The sequence below is a fragment of the Bemisia tabaci genome, chromosome 4, assembly GCF_918797505.1.
Source record: "Bemisia tabaci chromosome 4, PGI_BMITA_v3".
Lineage (NCBI taxonomy): Eukaryota > Metazoa > Arthropoda > Insecta > Hemiptera > Aleyrodidae > Bemisia > Bemisia tabaci.
In genome coordinates, this window is record NC_092796.1 from 19,767,128 (window position 1) to 19,788,999 (window position 21,872).

General features: G+C 37.0%; 2 protein-coding genes across 2 annotated transcripts; one reads left to right on the forward strand and one right to left on the reverse strand.

Moving 5' to 3' along the window:
* The first annotated feature begins 2,456 nt into the window (after positions 1-2,456).
* Positions 2,457-9,493, forward strand: LOC109035435 (fas apoptotic inhibitory molecule 1). The gene is made up of 5 exons (XM_019049070.2): positions 2,457-2,670; positions 3,330-3,460; positions 5,113-5,335; positions 5,881-5,930; positions 8,060-9,493. Exons 2-5 carry the CDS (start codon positions 3,344-3,346, stop codon positions 8,204-8,206), a joined length of 537 nt encoding a protein of 178 aa, XP_018904615.2. The 5' UTR covers positions 2,457-2,670; positions 3,330-3,343; the 3' UTR covers positions 8,207-9,493.
* A 136-nt stretch (positions 9,494-9,629) lies between these two features.
* On the reverse strand, positions 9,630-17,168 carry LOC109035434 (uncharacterized Golgi apparatus membrane protein-like protein CG5021). The gene is made up of 7 exons (XM_019049069.2): positions 16,862-17,168; positions 15,823-15,890; positions 14,911-15,065; positions 14,096-14,175; positions 13,156-13,275; positions 12,310-12,453; positions 9,630-11,124 (listed from the first exon to the last, which is right to left on the reverse strand). Exons 2-7 carry the CDS (start codon positions 15,882-15,884, stop codon positions 11,047-11,049), a joined length of 639 nt encoding a protein of 212 aa, XP_018904614.1. The 5' UTR covers positions 15,885-15,890; positions 16,862-17,168; the 3' UTR covers positions 9,630-11,046.
* Between the last annotated feature and the right edge of the window lie 4,704 nt (positions 17,169-21,872).

Here is a 21,872-nt window from a genome sequence, read left to right on the forward strand (position 1 = left end):
CCCTTCTTGACAAAAACAAAAGCGTTGAATCTGAGAGATTACCTGGACACGGATTACAGAGAGCGTCTATATTTTGTCAAAACGTCACACGAGATCTTTCCATAAATTATCTGGTTAGTAAACATTGAATTTTCCAGCTTCCATTCGCTTGGAAAAATGAGAAGAGTGTAACACAATCAAAGCGATTTTACATTCATCATCCGAGGATAAGTATTGTTCCCCTGCAAGAAGTGTGCTCTTGCCTAGCGAAGTCGGACATGAGGTTTGCAGCTAAAACTGACAAATTTTGATGTTTGACTCGTCTGAAGGACCGGTAGATGAGGTGCGATGAGGGATATTTAATGATGAGACATTTAACAGAAGGCACGAAAATCTCCACGACCCTTCGAGGATTGCAGGCTCGCGTTGTGCACTGGCTGGATATTGTGTCCACCGCATCGCGGATGGTGGGTCTGATCTCTGGTCTGACACGGAAAAATTACGAAGATTAAAGCGCGCACTGTGCTATACATGCAATGAATGAAGTATTCGCTCAGTCTTGTAGGCGCTGATCTGCGCTCGAAGCCGACCGCACCAATTGGCGCAATGCGAGAAGTATTCGACAGTCTTGCAGGCGCTATGCGTTTAACGCCGCGCCGGCCGCACTGTGTTTGGCGCGTTTATTCAAACTCGTGTTAGAATAATCCCGGCATCGAATAATGGGGCTTACGAAGCCCATGTTGTGTTTCGACGCCGTATGAGCATTCCAACGTTCCCTCGTTTCCCCTGATAAAATATTTTTTCCGAGAAAAGTTAGGAAAGTTCTGTACGTTCACTTTTTTAGATTAAATGGACCATTAACAAGATACGAATTTAAGCACTCTTAAACAAGATTCTTCACCAGAATTTCACGTAGAACACGTTTCGCGTAACGAAAACTACTAAAATCAATTCCTAGCTAAGATATTAACATTTTTATTATGCATTGGTCACGGGACATTTGAATCGCCGGTCACGAGAAAAACAACACCCTACGCGGATCAAATCGCGCACTACCACGGTTTCAGCAGACTACTCAATCAAGCATTGTTTCTTTCCCACCCTGTATTTTTGAAAGTGTGTACAGCTTGCTATAGCTGAGCCAAAGCGTCATGATTGAAGTTGCCATATTTTCACATTGCTGAGACTGTCTTAGTAACTTTTAACGTCCTTCTTAACCCAAGTAAAGTATTCTTTCTTCCATGAGCGGAAAGTTTGAATTTATATCCATGAAAAACGTTATTACCACGATTAGGAGTTAATCTAGGGTTGGGATTTCGATTTCTCGACGTCGAGCGATCGAAATCCTCGTTGCCTATTGGTGTTTCACTTTCAATACACGCATTTTACTCATGGGTGTATCTGCCGCTTTAGACCTAAAACGTACGCGGATACGTGGATTTGCAATTTGGTCATCGACTTGTTAGTATCTCGTTTAAAAGTTGATCTCCGGACTTCCCGTTGTGTGAATAGTTTTTAATTACATATACGTAAAATTTTGAAGAGAAGACAAGTGACGTTTCAAACCTTGTCTAGCAGTCCATTATTCTGACATACCTACCGCAACGCATACACTGGGAAAAAAAAACACATTGGATCTAGAGTCCAGACTCTTGAAAACATTGACAAGAAAAAGGACTCTTGATTCAATCAGATTTAAGCTTAAATCAAAAGGAAATCCGCTCAAATTAAGAGGCTTGGTTCTTGATTTAAGCTTAAATCTGATTGAATCAAGAGTATTTTTTCTTTTCGATGTTTTAAAGAGTCTGGACTATAGATTCAATGTGTCTTTTTTTTTCAGTGCAGCCGTGCGATTACTCTTTTTTTCCGGTCATAGAGGGACCGGGACGGTCAAGCCGGTACCACCCGCGCCCGGATCAGCCCGGCGGTCCCCGCCGAATTTTGACCCAAAGGGTTGGGCTTACGAAAATCATATATTGTGATGATGATGATGATGATGATGATGATGATGATGATGATGATGATGATGATGATGATGATGATGATGATGATGATGATGATGATGATGATGATAATGATGATGATAGAAAATGAGAGTTTCGGCAGCCAATTCTTCATCTCCCAATGGCGCGGCGTCGCTTTAAACTCTTTTCCGATCCCAAAGTTTCATACAATTTTTTACTTGATCCAAGACCAATTTACACAGGTCAGTCATTGCGTATCTTTTTGAAATCCACTCCCCGCCCGGCCATAACTCGACGGCACCCAATCTGATGTCATACTGGCTGCTCCTATATGAAATACATTGCAGGCAGCCAATTACACGTCATTGCGCGTAAAGCTCCAAAACTCGTGGTCGGGCATGACTAACCCGGGCAGATTGGTCTTGCTTGTTTCCTTTAAAGCTACAAAAATGCCAAAAATCACATGAAATATTCATGCACAGGACTTTTCATTTGCATCTGCGTATCACATGACCTCGCGGCGCACCAATAGCTGCAAGGTTCGGCTGCTTACAGAGGGGTTTGTTGTTGCTACCGACTAGGCTCGTTGTCATGGTATCGGATTGTTTTGATATTGTTCGGCAGGGTCTTAATTTAGTGGAATTGTTTCTTTCTTGGGCGCACATGCCGCTTTTTTAAATACTCTCACTTTAGCTTTGGGACCGGATCAAAATTTCGTTTTTCGCAGGTTGGTTCAGTAGTTGTATACTTAAACGCTATCTGCTCGTCACTATCACAGCGATCAAGTAGCACATGGTTACATGGTGGAGAGAAGTTAGCACAAAAAAGCTACGAACTTCATTTAATTTATCTGGAGGATACGAGCAAATAATGTTCGTGCAAATAGCAAGATGACTTATTTACGTCAATGATAATGAAGTTCCTGTTGAGTCATACTGCTCAAGAGCTATTATTATCAAGGAGAAAAATAATAAAAAGTGACCTCACATTATGAACTCCAAAAACTCCACATGTGTATTTATAGGTACCTATTATGTGGGAATTGTGGGTTTATTAAATTGCATTTTCCATTAAGAAGGATTTTCTAAGTTGTTAGCAGTTTTAAAAATGAGGGATTATTTGATAGTTTGCCTTTCACAATAGACGAATCAGAATTTTTTTTCTTGTCACTTCCCTTGAAAAATAGTAAAATTAACGTCTTGAGAAAAATATAGTTTTATTTTCAATTGCATGTGTTATGCTTTTCTTGGTGGAAATTGTATAACCTTATCGAAAGAACGGTTATTTCTTAAATGAAGCTTGCGCATCTCTCAAATGAGTATTGAGTAAAGCCTTTCTTATATTGTACTCAGATGATGAATGTAAAATGATTGTATGCGTTATCAGTTGCAGAGCCGGGCATGTCCTCGCCAGATCTGGTGGGAGTTTGGCAGGTGCCTTTGAGCAGCGGGGTTCGAACTATAGAATTTGAGCACGGCACAGCAACCGGGAAACGTATAGTTCGAGTTGATGGAAAAGTAAGAAATTCCTTATAATAATGGAACAAACGGAGACAGATCACGCATGAAATGTTTAGATACATGACAAGACAACCTTTAAATTTTGGGGTCCATGGGTCCCAAGTGTAGGCCGACTAAATAAGAAGTTCACACTTCCTTCGTTGGACCTTGTTTTTACCCAATTGCAGATAAAAATGTATTTCATTTAACCGTTACCTCCGTCACTCATCTGCTTTTTGACAGGACATTAAGTTGTCAAAAATTAACCAGTAAGTATCTGTACTAATAGCCAATAGGGCTCATTTGCTTCCACGCTGTTGGTCCTTACCGCCTGAATTTCACAAGATAGGCAAAAGTGGCCACACAAGAGCAGTAATAGTGGTATCTATAAATCACGTGTAGTTAAAGGCATTCATCTCATGGAGCAACGAACGACCAACTAAGAGGAGTGAGAGTAATTCACACTTTTTTTCAAATTCTTACGCGAAAATAAAACTTGATTCTTGGCATAAATTACTGAAAGATTTACACATCGCGCTCCGAGTAAACTCAAGTTTTCAAGGCTTTGACCAAATCCTTGAGAGTGCTTCTATCCGACGCGACGCTCTGGAGGACCTAAATTAATTGAATTTGATCCTCACGACTAATGGAGAAGTTCTTACACGAGCACAGGATTTGCGATTGACGCTACTATTACATGAATAATGACGGCCTTAGATAATTACAGCTCTGTAATTATGGAGCTGGATTAAAATTACTGAGATGGACTCTCCTAAATTCCATACTTTTAAATACTGTATACAACACCATCACAGCCTGAACTTGGAGAGTTTTTTTCCGGCTAAGGAATTCATTTTCGGTAAAACCAGTGTAGCGTATCGCGGCATTAGTCGACTAAATCGCATGTATACCTACAGTTCTCGTTGGAACTCCATTGAGTATTTATGAGTTTGACATTCAGTGCATGAACATGTTAAGTGCATTTTTTGCGATTTTGAGAGAATTGAGAGCCAAGATAAAATATCGTATGATTTTTCACGAAAAGATATCTGTATAGTGATTTACGGCGATTGTATCTCAATTTATTTGTCACCTGTTTCGTTTTTTCATACGGCTCATCCCATTTTCCGATTACTCAAAATTGAATTGAGCATAATTTTTTGTTGATCAACTTTTTTTCAACTTCAATTTTGACACTTTGCGAGCGCAAAAGGTACTTTTTTACACGCTGGAAGGTTTCCTTTAATTTACCCTGTAAAATGACAAACTATCCTAGGAAAACGCATAGGTACCTAGTTGTCATTTCGAAAAACACCATAAGTTTTGATTGATTAAGGGCGGTTCAGGGCTCTGATCGTGGATTCGGCCCATTTAAAGTTAGCCTTCAATTTGACGGGTAGGCAACAAACCTACTAAATGCCATGAAAACTATTCATCTCGTTCCATGCTTTCATTTGACCAATTCACATTTAATATCGTCTACTTGAAGTTCGCCTTCAATACACCAAGATAGGCAACCCCGAGCGCGAATAGCCATACATTCATAAAATATACAACCAGCACTAGTCCCGATTTGGAAGAGAAGAATGCCTTGCATCCCTCATTTGTGACTTTATTTCGCTTACAAGTTATAGTTTTAGCCTTTTCACCACGTTCATACTTTTTTTCAGGAGATAATTCGGAAAGATTGGATGTTCAAACTGGTTGGGGACGAAGCATTTGACTTGGACGGGACTCGGTGTATTATAAGGGTGGAACCGTATGGCACCTTCTCCTACTGCTACTCCTTCTTGGTCGATGGAAAGAGTCTTGCTTCCTTCACGAGGCAACAATCTAAAACGACGAGTACATGGGTTGTGAACGACGGTGACACTAATTATAGGATAGTCCTCGGTAAGTAGCATCAGAGGGTATATGAGTATGATATGGATTCCAAGCGATGATCTCAACTTGAAGACATCCCTAAAACGATTCTCTCTCGCGTTTTTGTTTGACTATTCCCAGACCACAGCCCCCAGTGTCAAGGTACGCATGCATACGAAAATTAATTCCGAGTTTTGAAAACAGTAAACTATGAAAAATATAAGGCTCCTTAAAAAAAGTGACAAAATTTAACTATTAGTAGTTGTGAAAATTCAACTTCTTAGGTTCACCTTCATCATATGAATACTGCATTTTAAGCAGCAGTAGAGTTAAATATATGGATAGAGCTTTCTCTTCGTAAAGCGTGAGTTTTGGAAGGATGTTTGATTTTTAAGCTTCGCCTACATCAAAGCAATTGATAAAACAACACATAAATTTATTAGCCAAAAATATAAACTCCACGAGTTCATGAACGATACCGCCCCCCTTTATGCTACCTACTTATGTTTTTTTCCTTTCTTTTAAGTGTTCATTTGCTCTTCTTTCATTTTATTTCTTTGGAATTTCTGTTGCAGATAAGAACACGTTAGATATCTGGGTGAATGGAAAAATTGTCGATGTTACAGTAAGTAAAGTCTTTGAGCTTAATAGCCTACTACAACCCTAGTAAAAATTGGCGATAAGAGCTGCGTTTCAAAATACCATAGGAATTCTTATAGCCAGCTAAAAAAGGCTACAGAAAATAATATAGCTGGCTGTAGAATGCGGAGAAAATCATACGGCCGGGCTATACGAAGCGATGAAAAATTATGCAGCCGGGCCATAGTTCCTATCGCCGGGCTTTACACTTTATCGCCTGGCTGTTGCTTTTTCGCCATCGATTAAAAAGGCTATAAGAATTTGTGTAGAAATTCATGTGCTTTGGAAATCGTTAAGTTTGATACGGAATCATCTTAATATTTACAAAACACACATTATATTTTCCTTTAATACATAATTTTTTTCATCAATTAAAATGAGAATAATCCATACAGGATGTGCATTGTGCAAACATTTCAAGATCATGAGTTAAATAACGGTGTCTCCGCCAGATTGAATATTAGAGCCTAACACAAAGCGGAGCGGAGCGGCGACGCACTGGCGCCTACAAACCTAACAGGGATACTTCACGCATTGCGCAACGCGTACAACCTAACAGGGATACTTCACGCATTGCGCAACGCGTGAAGTATCCCTGTTAGGTTTGTAGGCGCCAATGCGCGTTTCGTGCTGGTTGCCCGCCTGCCGCGCCTCAGCGTGTCACGGCGCTTGAAGCAACTATTTCACACCAGAGGTATTGCACAGTATCATACGAAACTGAAGGCGCTCTAATATACTAGGAATGGCAGGCATCCATCAAGAGTACGGAGATTTCCTCGTAAAATAAATCAAGATACTACGGCTCAAAAAGAGAGCAGTAGTCCAAAAACTCGCTAAGTCCTAGCATCCGTAATTAGTAACGTTCAGCATATCGACGGTGAAAGTCGGCAATCACATAACTCGGTTTGCGACGTCGCAGACTTCCTGTCATACTTTATTTTTTAAACGGAAAACTACTCAACGATAATTCTTTAAAATTGCCGTGATTTTTCTTCTATGTGCGAGGAAAATTCTGCAAAAACTTCAAGGAATCATGTCCATTTGTTCTCCTTTAAAAAAATAACATAGTTGCGGAGATTTTCAGACACCGCAAACGAGTTATGTGATTGCCGACTTGCACCGTCGATATACTTTATCACCTGGCTGTTGCTTAATCGCCATCGGCTATAAAAGGCTATAAGAAATTGTGTAGCCGGCTATAGAAGCTATTGGAAATCTTACAGCCGGCTGTAGGTCTATGGTATTTTGGAACACAAATTCAACTGCCAATTTTTACCACGGAATGCTTAGAAATCTAATAATAAGTTAGTATAATCTGATAAACTATCAAAACAATTTATCGAAACAGGTGCCAAAACGAGTACCAAAACAATTTATCATAGCCACTTATTCTGAATAAACTGACAATAAGCTTACTATGATCATCGAGGGAAGGTGAAATCTAATAAAGAGAAGAGAGGAGTACTCTCTTGAGGTAGAAGGACATCCCTTCGATTTATGTATTGAAATAGCAACGTACATTTGCATTATGATGAGAGAATCCTTCTGTAAGATTAGACCCTAATATCGACGATGAAACTGCAAAAATGCGTATCCCCGTTGCGATGTTTTGAAATCTTGCCTCCTATTTTAATTTTCAAAAGAAGACCAAACCAACATCATGGCTTGAAGTTTTTACGTAATATTCTGTATATCGAGAGTAACAGCAAATTCGCTGAAATTTTCAAAAAATGACGTTCAGTAATTTTTCATGTAGAAAATAAAGTATGATGGGAAGTCTGCAACACTGCAAACCGAGATACGCATTTCTGCAGTTTCACCATTGATATCCACTTGAATCTTTAGAATTTCAAGAAGAAATCAGAAATTTTATAGAATTTAAAATTTTCATAGATTTACTTGTTACAAACACACCAACTTTCAAAGCCTTCACTTCATATTGTCATGATTCATCAATCAACAGGGGCTCTTTAGTCCTCAGGTAATTATACTTGCATATTGTCATTTTAACAAAACGGACAGCAGTTCCATGCAAGAATCGTTTTTACAGGAAGGTTAATGATTTTTCCGACCTGCATACAAAATAACCTAATGGATTTTTATTATGTTTTGCAGAGAAACTTCGTTGACGAAGGGACAGAGATGCATTTTCCTCTGGGCAATATTCCTGCTTATGTGAAAACTGTCTCAAGTGGGGACAAACGGGAGGGCCTGATATACACATTAATAGCAAACAATGAAATAGTTGATCCTGCCGAATGACATTCTCATAGGATTTTCTCAGTTTCTTAATTTGTTGATGACTGTCCAAAAATGGGCAACTGGGATTATATCAACAGACATGGGAACTTGAAAAACCAAATCTGAATTTATTGCGATTTACTTCAGTTGAAGAAAAGGAACTGTGCTTAGCCAGTTTTTCCAGCTAGTATCACTGCCATTTTACAATATGTGTGTGATTTTTCATGACTGGTTCTTTCAAATTCACTAAAAATTTGATAGATACAGTATTTTGGTATTTTCCAAGAGGATTTAAATTCCAGTGAAAAATTTAGCTACAATTGAGGATTCTGTCTAGGGCTTCATTATTGATGGAGCAGATTTTGATAATGGGCACTTAAAGAATTATCCTTAAGAGTCTTGTAATATATAAGACTATGTATTGGAAAATATGGACTCAATATACAAATCAATGTGTGAATTGTGAAATATTTCTCATTGATAAACTAAAAGTCATCTGTTTGTGAATTAAATACAATTAACACTTCGCTTCAGACTTAATACTGGGTTGCAAGCTTGGACGGAACTTCCAACTTGCATATTGCAGGAGGTGTGCCTGGTGGATGGCGCACATACGACATGAATTTGATTTATTGCCATAAGTTTCAGCGAGTTTATACCATTTTTGAAGTTAGACATACAATTTTAGATGGTGAAATATTCTCTATGAAATCTGGAAATCCAAGTAGAAAATATTTCAAGAAATTCTGAAATTACACCTCTGTGATGACGCACTATTTGTGTACTGTTGTTAATAAACAATCAATCATTGATACTCTTTTCTTGTCTTGTTTTTTAAGATCTTAACCGTTTGCCCACTCGGCAAGAGGTTGAGAAAATGTTACCTTGACATAAGTGACAAAAACAACACTGTGGCAACGTTTTTGCAAATCCTACTAAAACCACTTGCCCGGCTGGTTTCATTGAAAATGTATAGTATAGATGTAATGTAAAATTACCTTGGATGATAAGGCTTCCTGAGAAATATATAAATTCAAATTTTCTCCTTTCAAGCATCTTATGATTACAAGATATGGATAAAAGATTACAAGATTCTTTGAAGATACCATTAATTGACCCTAAAAGAAAAGTAACCCAAGTATTTCTTGCTTTGACAATTTGAGGCTAGGTGCCAACATGTTACAGGCAAATCTGAAGTAACTTATTAGCAAATGATTCTTTCCTCTGAAACCTGGGCACACCTTGCAGAAAATTTTGAAAAAAAGAAAGAACATACAAAGTCAAATGAATGATGAACTCCTGCTATCCATAAAACCCATTCATAAATTATTAATTTTTGCTAGATGCGCAGCCAAGATGATCAGATTAAAATCTCCTTTAACCAGATTAAAATCATGAACTTCACCCAGATAAAAAAAAGAGGAAAATCGAAAGAAAAAAAAAATTTAAAAAATGTGCGTCCTTATCACACATCATTAGTATATTAAAAAAGGTAAAACATCAAACATAACATGAAAAAAAATCGTAACTCATTATTTTACAACAAAAATTAATTACAAAATTCGGAATGGTCTAAACTCTTTAAACTCTGACTGACACTGCTCATGATTTTTTTATACAAAGTTCTAAGTTTTACTTAGCTAATTTTGTATCTTCTTTTTTATCTTTTTTTTCACAGAAAAGAAATATTCATTTGCACATGATTGTTTAGTCGTATTTACAAACTTCACTATATTCTGTTTTGGTAAGAGAAGCTTTAATTAGTATTGTGCAAGTTTTTATTCAACGAATGTAGAATGTTCATTAATTTTAAATCATTGAGCACAGGTCAATCAATACTTAAGCTTAATTTCCAGGATCAAAATGAGGTCATCAAAATGAGTAATCTTTGTGACCATTTATCAAAATGAAGAGGCAACGTTACTTTTTGTTCGACATGATTTGCGAACAGATTATAAAATAAATATCTTCTGATGCTCGATCTGATAGCAATTTATGATGATCAAAACTTGAGGATATCTCTTAATTCTAATAGGCAACCGTTAACAGTCACAACTAACAAACTATGTTTGTCATCCTGTCATTGTAAACCATACTATGATTTACATTTCAATTTCATTACTTCAAACATGTCTCTATATGTGACGAATCAGCAAGGGACCAAACCATTTTCTGTTATGGAGAAATTTTACTTATAACGAACCAAGCTCAATGAGCATAGTAAATTCCGTGAACCTAACAATTCCTTCAATATGGATTAATTGTTGCTAATGGATCTTTTTGGAGAGAGAGAGTACAGAACCCTAGAGTTCCTTCATTATGCGTCTTTTTGGAGAGAGAGAGAGAGAGAGTGCTGCACTATCTAAATTTCATTTGAGACCTTTGAGAGAAAAGTATTTTGTGTCATTTTGAAGTTCATTTTGAGGCTATACCAAATTTTCTTGTAATGGCAAGAGCAAAGCAAATGGTTACAAAGTACTTCTGATTGAACAGTTTTTTGCTCGATAAAATATTCTGTGCTACCCATAGAGCATGGTTTCCAAAGGAAGCAACAGCTGATATTTGGCGTGACAAAAATGTATACTGCTTGCAGATGAAAAATTAGAAGATTTGTAACTTATTCTTTAGGGCTGCAAGCATGCAACCAAATAATGCGAACCATAGCTAAGCAGGTTCATGTGGCTATCATAAACTGTTTTTCAGATAAAAGGATTCAAAGAATTCTACATCAAAAACTCCTTTTCTTAGAAATAGAAAAAATAAATAATGCAGGAACAAACTTCTGGTAAGACTTTTTTGAAAACTTACCTCCTCTTATTACAAACAAAAGAGGTCTGAAAGAGTTAAGAAATTAGCAGAGATCAAACAATGTTTGTTGGGGGCTGTTGCTGTGGTGAGTTCAGGCCTTGATTTTGATTTGCAGACATAGATGAGACTACCTGCAAGAGAAGACAAAAAAAACGACAGATTAGTTATAAGTGGAGATATGTAACTTAGTATTAGACTGAAATCATTTTCATCTGTTATTAATCAAAATAAAGTGATGAGTCACAGAAAATCTGTGAAAAACACAAGATAGAGGCACTATTTCAGCTTTTCTTGAGATTTTATCTTAGGAACATCTCATGAAAAATTGAATACCTGAACCTAAATCATTCGTGTTTTTGCCACTTCCTGATTTCTTGTTACAACACAACCATGTGAATGTTCCTCCCGACTGAAACCCTCAGAACTCAGGGTTATTATCAGTGACGTAGTGAAAAAAACTTGTACATACATGATTTCAATAAAAACGCATGGAAATTAGGGAAAAACATGGAAGTTTAGAGCACCACTCAACTTTTAAGTTAAGACCAAGATGAAGAAATGTACCTCAGTGTTAAAATTTTCAAAACGTAAACCCTGGAATGAGTTTTAAAATAATATTAAAACAATTTACACAGCGGGTAACGAGGCTAATTTTCACGAATATAACCAAAACGTTTTGGCTGAAAACTCAGCCTTCCTCAGTTGGATGCAATAGTAAAAAAGATTTCAAAATGTAAAAATGTAGTACTTGGCTGTACCTTTCAAAGCAAGAACAATGTTGTTACCAAATGTTGTTGTACAATCAGTTTTAAAACCTGCTACCTATTCTGATTTATAAAACCGTTATTTATTCATGATGCGGCAGAAAAGGAAAGAAAAACAAGTGAGCTTAAAACATAGTCAGTAGGGGATTTGGCCAATAGGCACATGTTTTCTGAGAACATTTTCCGGGTATTTCTTCTTCTCCTTCTTCCACTAACAACTAGGGCACAGCCCTGTTTGTCAGGTCATCCAGTATTGAGCACAATAAACTATATAAATATTAAAAATCTAAAAATTACTAAAAATTAAGGACTCGTCAAATCTATTAAAACAGCATAAATCTTCCATCATCCTCATAAGTTTTCTGTGAATTTATACAAAATTGGCTTACGATCGCACTTGGGTTTGGTATTTTTGGTGCTCATGTCTCTATACTACCTCTGAAGCCCACACTTCATGGAACTACATGCTTTCTTGAGAGACTTTTAATTTGAATGAACTTTTGACCAAAACAAGAAAATGAACAAGCACAAAATTGAAAAACCAGGACTTACACTCTGAAAAAGGTGCTTCTTGAAAATATTGGACGTGAATGATGAAACAGATGATGCTAATGGCTGTTCATTTGAACCAGATCGACATCTTACATATCCATACAAATTTGCTGCATTTAAAGTCAAAGCAATAAAGACTACGAGCTGAAATCATATAAAAAAAGAAAATTAAAATAAAGATTGCTTCAAAATGGAGCGATAATTTTCTTTAAAAAAAGGAGATTTACAATGATGAGGGATTTCTTTACAGAAATTTTGAGCGATGCTAATGAGGATATTTCCTTTCTTAATCATCAGTGATCAGTTTTCTCTCGTTTTTCGATGTTTGTTGCATAACGTACCTTGTTTATTCTGTTATCACTGCAGTCTCATTTCAATACCAATTTCACCATGTAACGCCGTTTGCCGGTTTTTATTTTAATTTATTTTTTATTTTTAATTCTACTTTAGCAGTTGATAATGGTGCAGTAAGATAACAAAACGTCCTGCCTTTGTATTTTGTATTTTAGCCTTGTTTCCGCATCTTCCTGTGTTTTCGATTGAAGATATTTCCTATATAAGGTTTTGCAAACTTAAAATTGATACAGAACTTGATTGATTTAATTTTTGTAATGAACGGAGATAACCAGTAGAAAACAACTTGAGCACAAAAAAATTACAACTGAAAATCGCCTTAGGTAAAAAGAGTGAATAAAGACTTTTAAAGTTCCGAGTGGTAATACTGTCAATTTTGTAACCATTGTTTGATTCAGCAGGTGTTTTTCTCCTTTCCTTCTCTTTTTGCATATTAGAACAATCGACTTACAAATTTAGTGGAAAAGCTGGAGAAAAACAAAAGGTTCTCACCAGCCATTTAAATTTAAAACTCAAGAAAGCAGCTATGAAGAGAAAGCCCCAAAGAATTGTAATTCCAATCAGCGAGCTCCAAAATATGCGAGACTCTGTCGGATTGATTCTTGAGTTATTCTGAAATGGAACAAAGCATATTTATGACTCAAAAACAGTTTTATGTTTAATCAAAATAAGATGAAACAGCAGAGAAAATGCTCACAACTAGACCGTGCTAATAGAGCGGAGACATGGTATGTTGAGACAAATGTCAATCTTTAATTATCTCCGAATCAGCACCACTCAAAAGGTTAATACATGCAGTCGGATGGCACCACTTATGAGTGGTGACCTACATAATACTTGACTTTTGTCTCAACATACGATACCTCTGCTGTACTAAGAGATTAAAACTGATTCAATGGGACTGTGATAGAAATGCCTTAAAAAATAGATGTTACTAAAGTGACTTCCGGCTAAGGACACGATTGGAAGCTGGAAAAATCCAAAACTAACTTCAAGACTTGCTGCTTGAGATGCTATAAGCAGTATAGACCCATGTTTTCAACCACTGCGGTTCTCAAGTGAAAAATACAGATGATAATGCCGTTACTGAATGACATGTATGTATGTCATAATCAAAATATCACAGAATATTCTTGTTCCCATAATTTTTAAAGTTAATTCAACCATGCTCGGAAAAGAGGGCAAGAGCAGAAAACAAGTCACAAATCTCCATAATTTCACCTTTGGTACAGCACAATACTACAATAAGGAGTTTGTTCCACAACGTGAACAATCAAGAGGGAAATGAACAAGAGGAGGGATGATTCTCTGATGAAAACACCTCTTTGACATCTTCATCTTTCAGCAAAACATTTATGTGGCAGTTCGGATAAAAGTAGAGTTGAAAACCACGAGAGGGTATATTGGAAACAAAAATATAGCATATTATCACCTTTCTAGCTTCAAAGACCCAATGAGAGACTCCTTCATCGTCTACGTAGTTCCACCATCGCAAGCCGACCATTATTCGACCTGAAAAATGAAAAGAACACCAAATAAGAGGCACTTTGGGAAAAAATCAGAAAAAGACAAATTGGTAAGTTACAGAAATAAAAAAAGATTTTGTGGACATTCACATAAGCATTAAAAAAGTCTTAGACAATTGGAGCATAAACCTGATGTCTTGAGATGTTTTCGTTATCGTGGGACTTGTTGAATTTATGCGATTGGAAACTAACTTATAGATTTATTATTTTGTTCTTTTTTTTTAAAAAAAAAAACCAAAAAACTAGTAGAACTCCTTGGATTATTGAGTGATTCAACCAGAAAATTGGAATTTTTTAGGCGATACATTTTATTGTCTGGCCTCACTAGGTTATTTTCTTTTTATTTCTGCAGTTATTGAATTTTGGTCCAGAAATAAGTAACTTTTGATAGTGAAATATGATACAGGAGGCTTCATTTACAGTTTTAGAATATTTCAGAGAAATCTACTGAAATATGCCTGTCCGTAACTACTGGCCTCGAATTCCTCTAAAACATGACAAACGAGGCATCTGCCCCTTTACTATAAAACTGAAGCTTTTGGGAGCAAATAATCGCCGATGTCAATTCATTTCTCAAGTACACTTTGAAACACCTCCCTAAAAATTCTCCGACTTTACAATGATGAAAAGTTTCCTGTTTGAACTTGCCTTCTTTGACCTAAAAGATCACTGCAAGTCAGTGAGAGGCAATACTACATGATTAACAAAACCATATACGAACCTGTGATATTTTTTACCGTCCAGAAATCCATTGATAGGAGGAGAACTATAAGGACAAAACTTGCGATGAAGCCACTTGTGAAAGCACTGCTGAAAATATACACAATCACTGCCGAACATCTGAAGGCTAGGTGAAAAAACGTAACATAAGGATGTCTGAAAATGAAGAAAAATGAAATTAAGATTGATCAAAATTAAATTCATTAAGTTACTTTCTCTGCAAGAACTAAATAATAAGAAGCAACTGGCTCCAATCTTTTTGTAATATCAAGCTAATGAATGGACAACAGAAGCTGCTGGACGGATGTGTCTCAGTTTGCAGCTTGGCAGACCTACTATACATGATTTTTTCTATGGGACACTACTATACCTCTTTCCTTGAAAACTTCGGTGTTTTCCGCTAAGTGAGGAATATTCCATTAAGATTTCAATCCATGATGTTAGTTGGGTCTCTTTTTGAAAAATAAAATCGGAGCAGAGATTACACCACACCCAGGATGCACATTTTTGTAGTTTCTCCACTGATATGCTTGAGAGCAGATACAATTTCTCTAAACCGTATGAGCTGACAAAAAAAGTCAAATCAAAACATAGAAAAACATCAGATAAGTACTGTGTGCTTCCAAATTAAATATTTTGTCAATCTTTTCATTTATTTTCTGCTGGTTTGAGGATTATCATGTCTTACTGCAATTTTCATTCATAGTGATACACTATATGGTGACCGCTTTTATCTGAGGGACAACAATAGAATCTGTACAGCGAGATCTTCAAGTCTTTTCGGGTGGTCTACGGTAAATGGTTCACCGACTGATTCTAGCAAACTATATAAAATATTGAGAGATTAATCATTCTGCTCCTGAATCAGATTCGATATGTAGGTACTCTGGTTTGCAAGAAAAAAATTACTTACGGAAGTTTGCCTTGCTTTAAGTTATCTTCCTCCCCAAAGGGAATGGTATCGTCATCTATCATTGTGATCTGAAAATAAAGATACGTTACTGAAACATCAAATCAGATCTACTGCAAAACTTGCAGAGAATAATTTCATAATAATAAAAGTTGCTCTGATAAGCTTTTTAAAAAAAAAATGAAGTGATGATACACATAACTCATATGCAAATTTAAGGAGAGAAATTGAAGCACTCAAATCTTTAAGGAAATAATATGCCCTTAAGTATGTGTGATTACAGATCAATTGATGATTTCAGACAATGAAAATAGATGCAAGGATAGGCAATTCATATTCACCAGATGGTAAAAAAATTAAGCCTTAAAACTTGCACGGATTACCAGTCAAGATTGTCGCATTTAAAATTCTCCAACCATCAGTAATTAGAAGATACATGGTTAATGCACTGCTCATGCCATCTCATACCTTAACACCTGACGCAACATGATTCTGCAGATGTGATATTTTGCTGCACAGCGCAGAAAGGATAAGAATGTCATTTAAGATTGAAGGCACGTAATCATTGATGTAAAGATAGTACGGCTGGTTTTTGTCTCATGCACGTCAAGACGGACACACAATGTTGATTACATTTCTATTTGGCCACTATTTTGTAGACTCATGACACACATCAGGTTCAGGCTTAGCTATGAAATTTAAAAGTACCAGTAATGTGCCCGATGCCATGGGACATCAAGATGGTTAGAAATGCAACCACCGAGGAATACTGACCTGCCTTGACGCCCAATGAGTCTTATGGCCAATGCACAACTGATAAGTCTACAGAGTCTTGGATTTCCTATCAGCTAAGATGAAGTTCATGAAGTAACATTGAAAAACCTTTAAGACAAATTATAAAGGTAGAAGCTTCAACCTCAATAGGCTCTGCTTAGAAGAAAAACAATCGCTCACGCAATTGCAGGTTGGTTTGTAATAAGAGTGCCAATACCGCAAACAATGCACTGACCTGTTAAACTTGAGTATCAGAAGAATTCATTACCTGCTCTACTTCTGGACGCTTGCGTTCAAATACAATTCAAAGAGAAAATAACACGTTTTGAGGAGATGAGGTTGTGGTAAAGTGTTGATCTTGGGGATCAATACATACATACACTGGCATCAACAGAGTTATATCACTTCACTACGGATATGATATATTTAGAAAGGGCAGTGCCAAAATGAAATACTCGATTAGTCAATTTGCGCTTAATTTACACTAATTTTCACTGCAAAACAGTAATCTGACACAATATTCATTGATAAGGAAGCCACATCGTTTGTAAACAAATAATAGAGAATATTAGAGGTTAGAAAGTTCCATCGGAAATGGTGCTGCTGTCTGGCGGAAAAAGTGATGAACTACATGCGCGATTAAATGCAGTGATGCAATGTTTATGATTCAATCTGTTTTTTTTTTTTCCAATACTTACAATACAGTTTTCTCTAGGTACTCACGTTTTTTCTGGTCAGCGAAACTTTACATTTTACTGAAATACAACTGCTCTATAAATGAACGTAAGTATTTTCTTTTGTACATAATAGTGTTTGAAAATCAAATCTAAAAAAAAAAAAAAAAAAAAAAAAAAAAAAAAAAAAAAAAACACTTGCATCTGCAGGGCGACATATTATCTGTCTGCCTTCATTTAAGTCATCCATAGGCGGTTCTACGGGGGTGCCAGTGGGTGCCGGGCACCCCCAAGCAAAAATTAAGTACGGTTATCGGAACCGTGAAATTACTGATTTTAAAGATTCTGTATTCACTTGAGAAAAAATCCCAGCAATTAGTTGAAAATGTTTTAAACAGAATTAATATTGATAGCCGTGTATTACAAAGATTCTACTGTTTTTTTTAATGGTATGATTGTAGTTTTGATGGAAAGTTTTGCTAAAAATTTTCAAAATTGAATTTATACGTATTTAAGTAGAAAGGAAGGAGAGAAAAATAGAAAAGAAGGTAGGAAAGGGATAAAACTTGAGGGCCGAAACTTAGGCCTCCCCTAAGCGACCGTCCCCTTCGGGGCCGGTCTCTGACATTTTCCACCTCTGGGCACCCCCAAGCATGAAGGTCTAGAACCGCCTATGTAAGTATGTAATCATAATAATAGAAACTAGACGCAGCCCACTTTTCAGAAAGAAAGAGCAGAACATATAATATGGATCGCATTCAGCAAAAAGGAACCAGCGCAATTACAATGTTGTAAAAATGTTGCTCCTTCATAATTTTCTGAAAAATATCCCAGAATAGCAAATAGATTTTGCTTTCCCCCAAAAACTTGTTAATTTTAAAAGAAAATAATTTTGTAAATTTTGATACTGTTCATATGTTAAGCACTTTTAAAATAAAAGAAGTAATTGCTCGATTTTGAAATAACACTTTAATCGCGCTGCGCGCTGGTTCCTTTTTGCTAACGCGATCCATGTAATTTTTATTAATATATTTACCAGACTTAATTGTGCTGTAGTGTCACCATATCACCTACATATAGAAATCATTTACCTATGAAGTAGCCTCAACGCTGGCATAGTTCGTTTACCTTTTCCGTTATGGCAGTTTTGAAAGCATAGTTTACGTACTCGTAAGACCAGTCATTCCCCTTATCTCATGTTCGAATTTTATGCGACACGTCACTCGAGTATCCCGATATGGAAAGTTGGCAGATTCGAAAACGCCTTCAATTGCGGCGTGATACCTTACGCATTCCGAAGAGTTTGAATAGTTGTATCTCTGCGCCTTACTAATGCGATGGAAGATTAATATTGAAGTAGCCTCAAGGCTGGCCTAGTCGGTTTACCTTTTCCGTTATTGCAGTTTTGAAAGCATAGTTTAAGTGCTCGTAAGATCAGTCATTCCTCTTATCTCATCCTGGAATTTTATGCGACACGTTACACAAGTATTCTGAGGTGTACTGTATGTACGGGTTGCGATGTTACACAGATTTCCTATAGCATTGGATTTTGTCGAAAGTCGAATGATTATCGTTTTTGTTCCAAATCCCATGCGATTCGTCAGCATCGTCCTTTGAAAATTTCCCATTTAAATGTCAAAATTAAGTTTTCCAAAAGGAAAGAAACAAAAAAATCCATAAAAGGAAGACTATTTGAAGGAGAGTAAAGGAAACTCCGTCCACCATGCTGAGAAAAAATTCTTCTTTGCAAATTCTAGGGCCGTCCACGTTGTAATACATTTAAATAATAAATTTCTAGGATTATTGACAATGTCAAGATGAATATCAGTAATGGTTTACTTTAGGACAATGTGCAAAGCTGGAATGAAGTTAATTGACGAGAGAAACGATCAAAACTTCAGTTAGTGTCGTATGCGACGGGTACTGAACTAATTACCCTATAACGTCTGAAAGGATGCAACTATTCGCGCTCCATGGATGTCCGTGTTGCATACTCCCGAACGAGAAGGCGTTTTGACTTCAGACACTAATCGCCTCACGAGCGGCATTTACACTCAGAGGAGTGAGTCAATGAGAAGGGTCATACAAAGTATGGAAACATTAAAGACTCATGTCGATGTTAATAAGGAACTAAGAGGCTTTACAATTGGTTTCATTGATTTTCTCGTAAGGTTTCCTGAAAGAAACACCCTATGCAATTCATAATGTGAAGTAATGTTCATCAAAATTTGCGATTTTAGTCGAAAATTTCATGTCAAACCTCTCTTAAAGGCTCGTTTCAGTGTGCGGCGGGCTATACTGCGAGGGTCTCAAATGACGGAGTGCCTTCAAATCTTCCTTTATACTTCGAGGAACGAAGACATCTCTTGGACATGAATATTTGCCCTACACATCATGCTCAGCACATCGCGATATCAACTCAAAACTGAGGCACAAAAGATATTCACAACTTACGCCTGTCGCATTTTTTCGTGGCTAGGAGGTATTTTCGTGGTATAAACGAAGAATTGACAGCACTCGATGAATCCTCGCAGTAAAGTCCGCCGTTGGCGCCGCGAGTAAAGTGGCGAGTGCTTGGATAGTCAAAACGCCTTCAATTTTGCACGTATGCAACACGGACATCCGTAGAGCCCGAATAGTTGCATGTAGGAGTTAGAATGATTTTTTTTAGTGTTCGTCGTTTTTGACGCTACCTGAGGGCGCTTTGCTGCTCCTTTTACAGCGTTTTAGCGTTACCTGTTGAGCTGATGAAGTCAATTGGGACTGATTTTATCACGTCATTGTCAATTTTCCGAATAAAGCTTCATTTTTTAAATATGCAACAACATAAAATGTAGGGTGCGGCCTGGCCTGGCCCCTGCCCTCTCTGATCTATAAGAACGGTAAATGCGGCGAAGTTGTCTCATGGTCACTTCAGGCAATTTGAGCGCGCATCTCATGGTATTTGTTTACTCCTTTCATCGCTACAAACAGTTTGAAAAAAGTTCATTCCAGAAATTTAAATGCGGCTAGTTCCGAGTCCGAGGAGGCGTGACCGAAAGCTTGTAGCAAATATTTCTTACGTCACAGATTGTTTCAAAATCATCAACTCGAAGGTGGACCCCGGATGGTTTCGGAAAATTGAGTCATCTCAGGAGCAATTTTGAGCTAGTCTTACCAAAAAAATCTATCGAGTTATAATTTCAAAGAAGTAAAATATATTTCACCCACAAAAATCCCTCACATTTCCCGGAAGGAACCAAGTGGATTTCGAGGGGGATTACCTAACCCCCCTTCCCTATATCCTCCCATGATGCAGGCCAGTCTGCAAGATCGCAATCCGAGATACAATGGTTTCGCAGTTTCACATCGATACGAAATCCAATCTGCATTTGTGGTTGTATTCTGTGTCTCTCTTGTTCAAATAAAATTTTCCTCTGGGGAATTTATTAAGTTTTGCACCGTGTCATCGTTCGCGGTTTCTCGCTGGAACTGAGAAAAAAGTTTAGTGTGCGGTTTTGACAGATCCGAGCGTGAACACTCAACTTTCTGACATATTTGAGGGCAACCTGCAAGAAAAGAATATATGTATACTTTGTGGTGCTCTATGTTACAGAATTTCGATTTGATGGTTGACTTGTGTATACATTAGAAAAAAATATTTATATGCCAAATACTCACGTCTAATATTAATAGATTTTATTTTTTTAAAATTTTTTTTTCTTTTTTTAGCAACGGATCCGACTGACGCAGAAAAAAAGAAGTCAGACTTGTTCGTTGGATAATATGGGCATTTCCAATCAATTGCTGCAATTAGGGTGGCATTAAACGTGAGAAAAAAATGAAAGATTTGAAATATCAGTGAAATGTTTCATAAAATTTCACAAGGCTGTGAAATATTTCATGAAAGGGTATCCCGGGATAAGCATGTCAAAATGCCCTTGTGAATGGATTTTTATTTTAACCATTTTAAGTCATCAAGGGTGTCCTAAAACTTAGGTTTTGGGGGATTTTAGCCCCCCAACCCCCTCCGCCCCCCCTCAGACCCCCAAAAACCGCTTTTTTGGGCTATTTTTGACTATGCTAACGTCATTTCCTCATAACTTTCGTAATTTTCGATAGAATTGAACCAAAATTTGTCAGAATCTACATCAATTAGCTTAGTTTTTGTAGAAAAAAATTCATTATCATCGGATAATATTTTAGCCTCCAAAAAAATTCGTAAAATTTTTGAAAAAATCATTTTTTTCCCTTTTTTCGCGGCTAGGTGGCGTATGGAAACATGCACACAAACAAAAATTGTCTCTTTTCTTAATTTATACATCCAATAAGATACAGTAAAAATTTCGTGTTGATCGGAGTGGTGCGCCATACTTAAAAACGCAATTTTCTAACCTCAAAACGGCCTAAATGCCACCATTAGCCTCCTTTGATGACTAGGCGTGGAGAAATGTAGAGAGAAATATCCGGTTTTATCGTCTCACCTCTTAAGTGATCCACTTAAGTACCTTGAGTCAAAATTTCGAGTCGATCAGAGTGGTGCGCAACACCCAAGCACGCAATTTTCTAACCTCAAAACGCCGAAATTGCTCATTTCGGCACCCATTATCACTCCGTGTGAAAAAG

Excerpts from the sequence above, each read along its gene's own strand:
- LOC109035434 (XM_019049069.2), bottom strand. The coding sequence starts at position 15,884 with ATGATAGATGACGATACCATTCCCTTTGGGGAGGAAGATAACTTAAAG. Across the intron at positions 15,066-15,822 it reads TTAAAGCAAGGCAAACTTCC|ACATCCTTATGTTACGTTTT; the intron begins GTAAGTAATTTT and ends CTTCATTTTCAG. Across the intron at positions 12,454-13,155 it reads GTTTTAAATTTAAATGGCTG|CTCGTAGTCTTTATTGCTTT; the intron begins GTGAGAACCTTT and ends ATATGATTTCAG.
- LOC109035435 (XM_019049070.2), top strand. The coding sequence starts at position 3,344 with ATGTCCTCGCCAGATCTGGTGGGAGTTTGGCAGGTGCCTTTGAGCAGC. Across the intron at positions 3,461-5,112 it reads TAGTTCGAGTTGATGGAAAA|GAGATAATTCGGAAAGATTG; the intron begins GTAAGAAATTCC and ends ACTTTTTTTCAG. Across the intron at positions 5,336-5,880 it reads TAATTATAGGATAGTCCTCG|ATAAGAACACGTTAGATATC; the intron begins GTAAGTAGCATC and ends TTTCTGTTGCAG.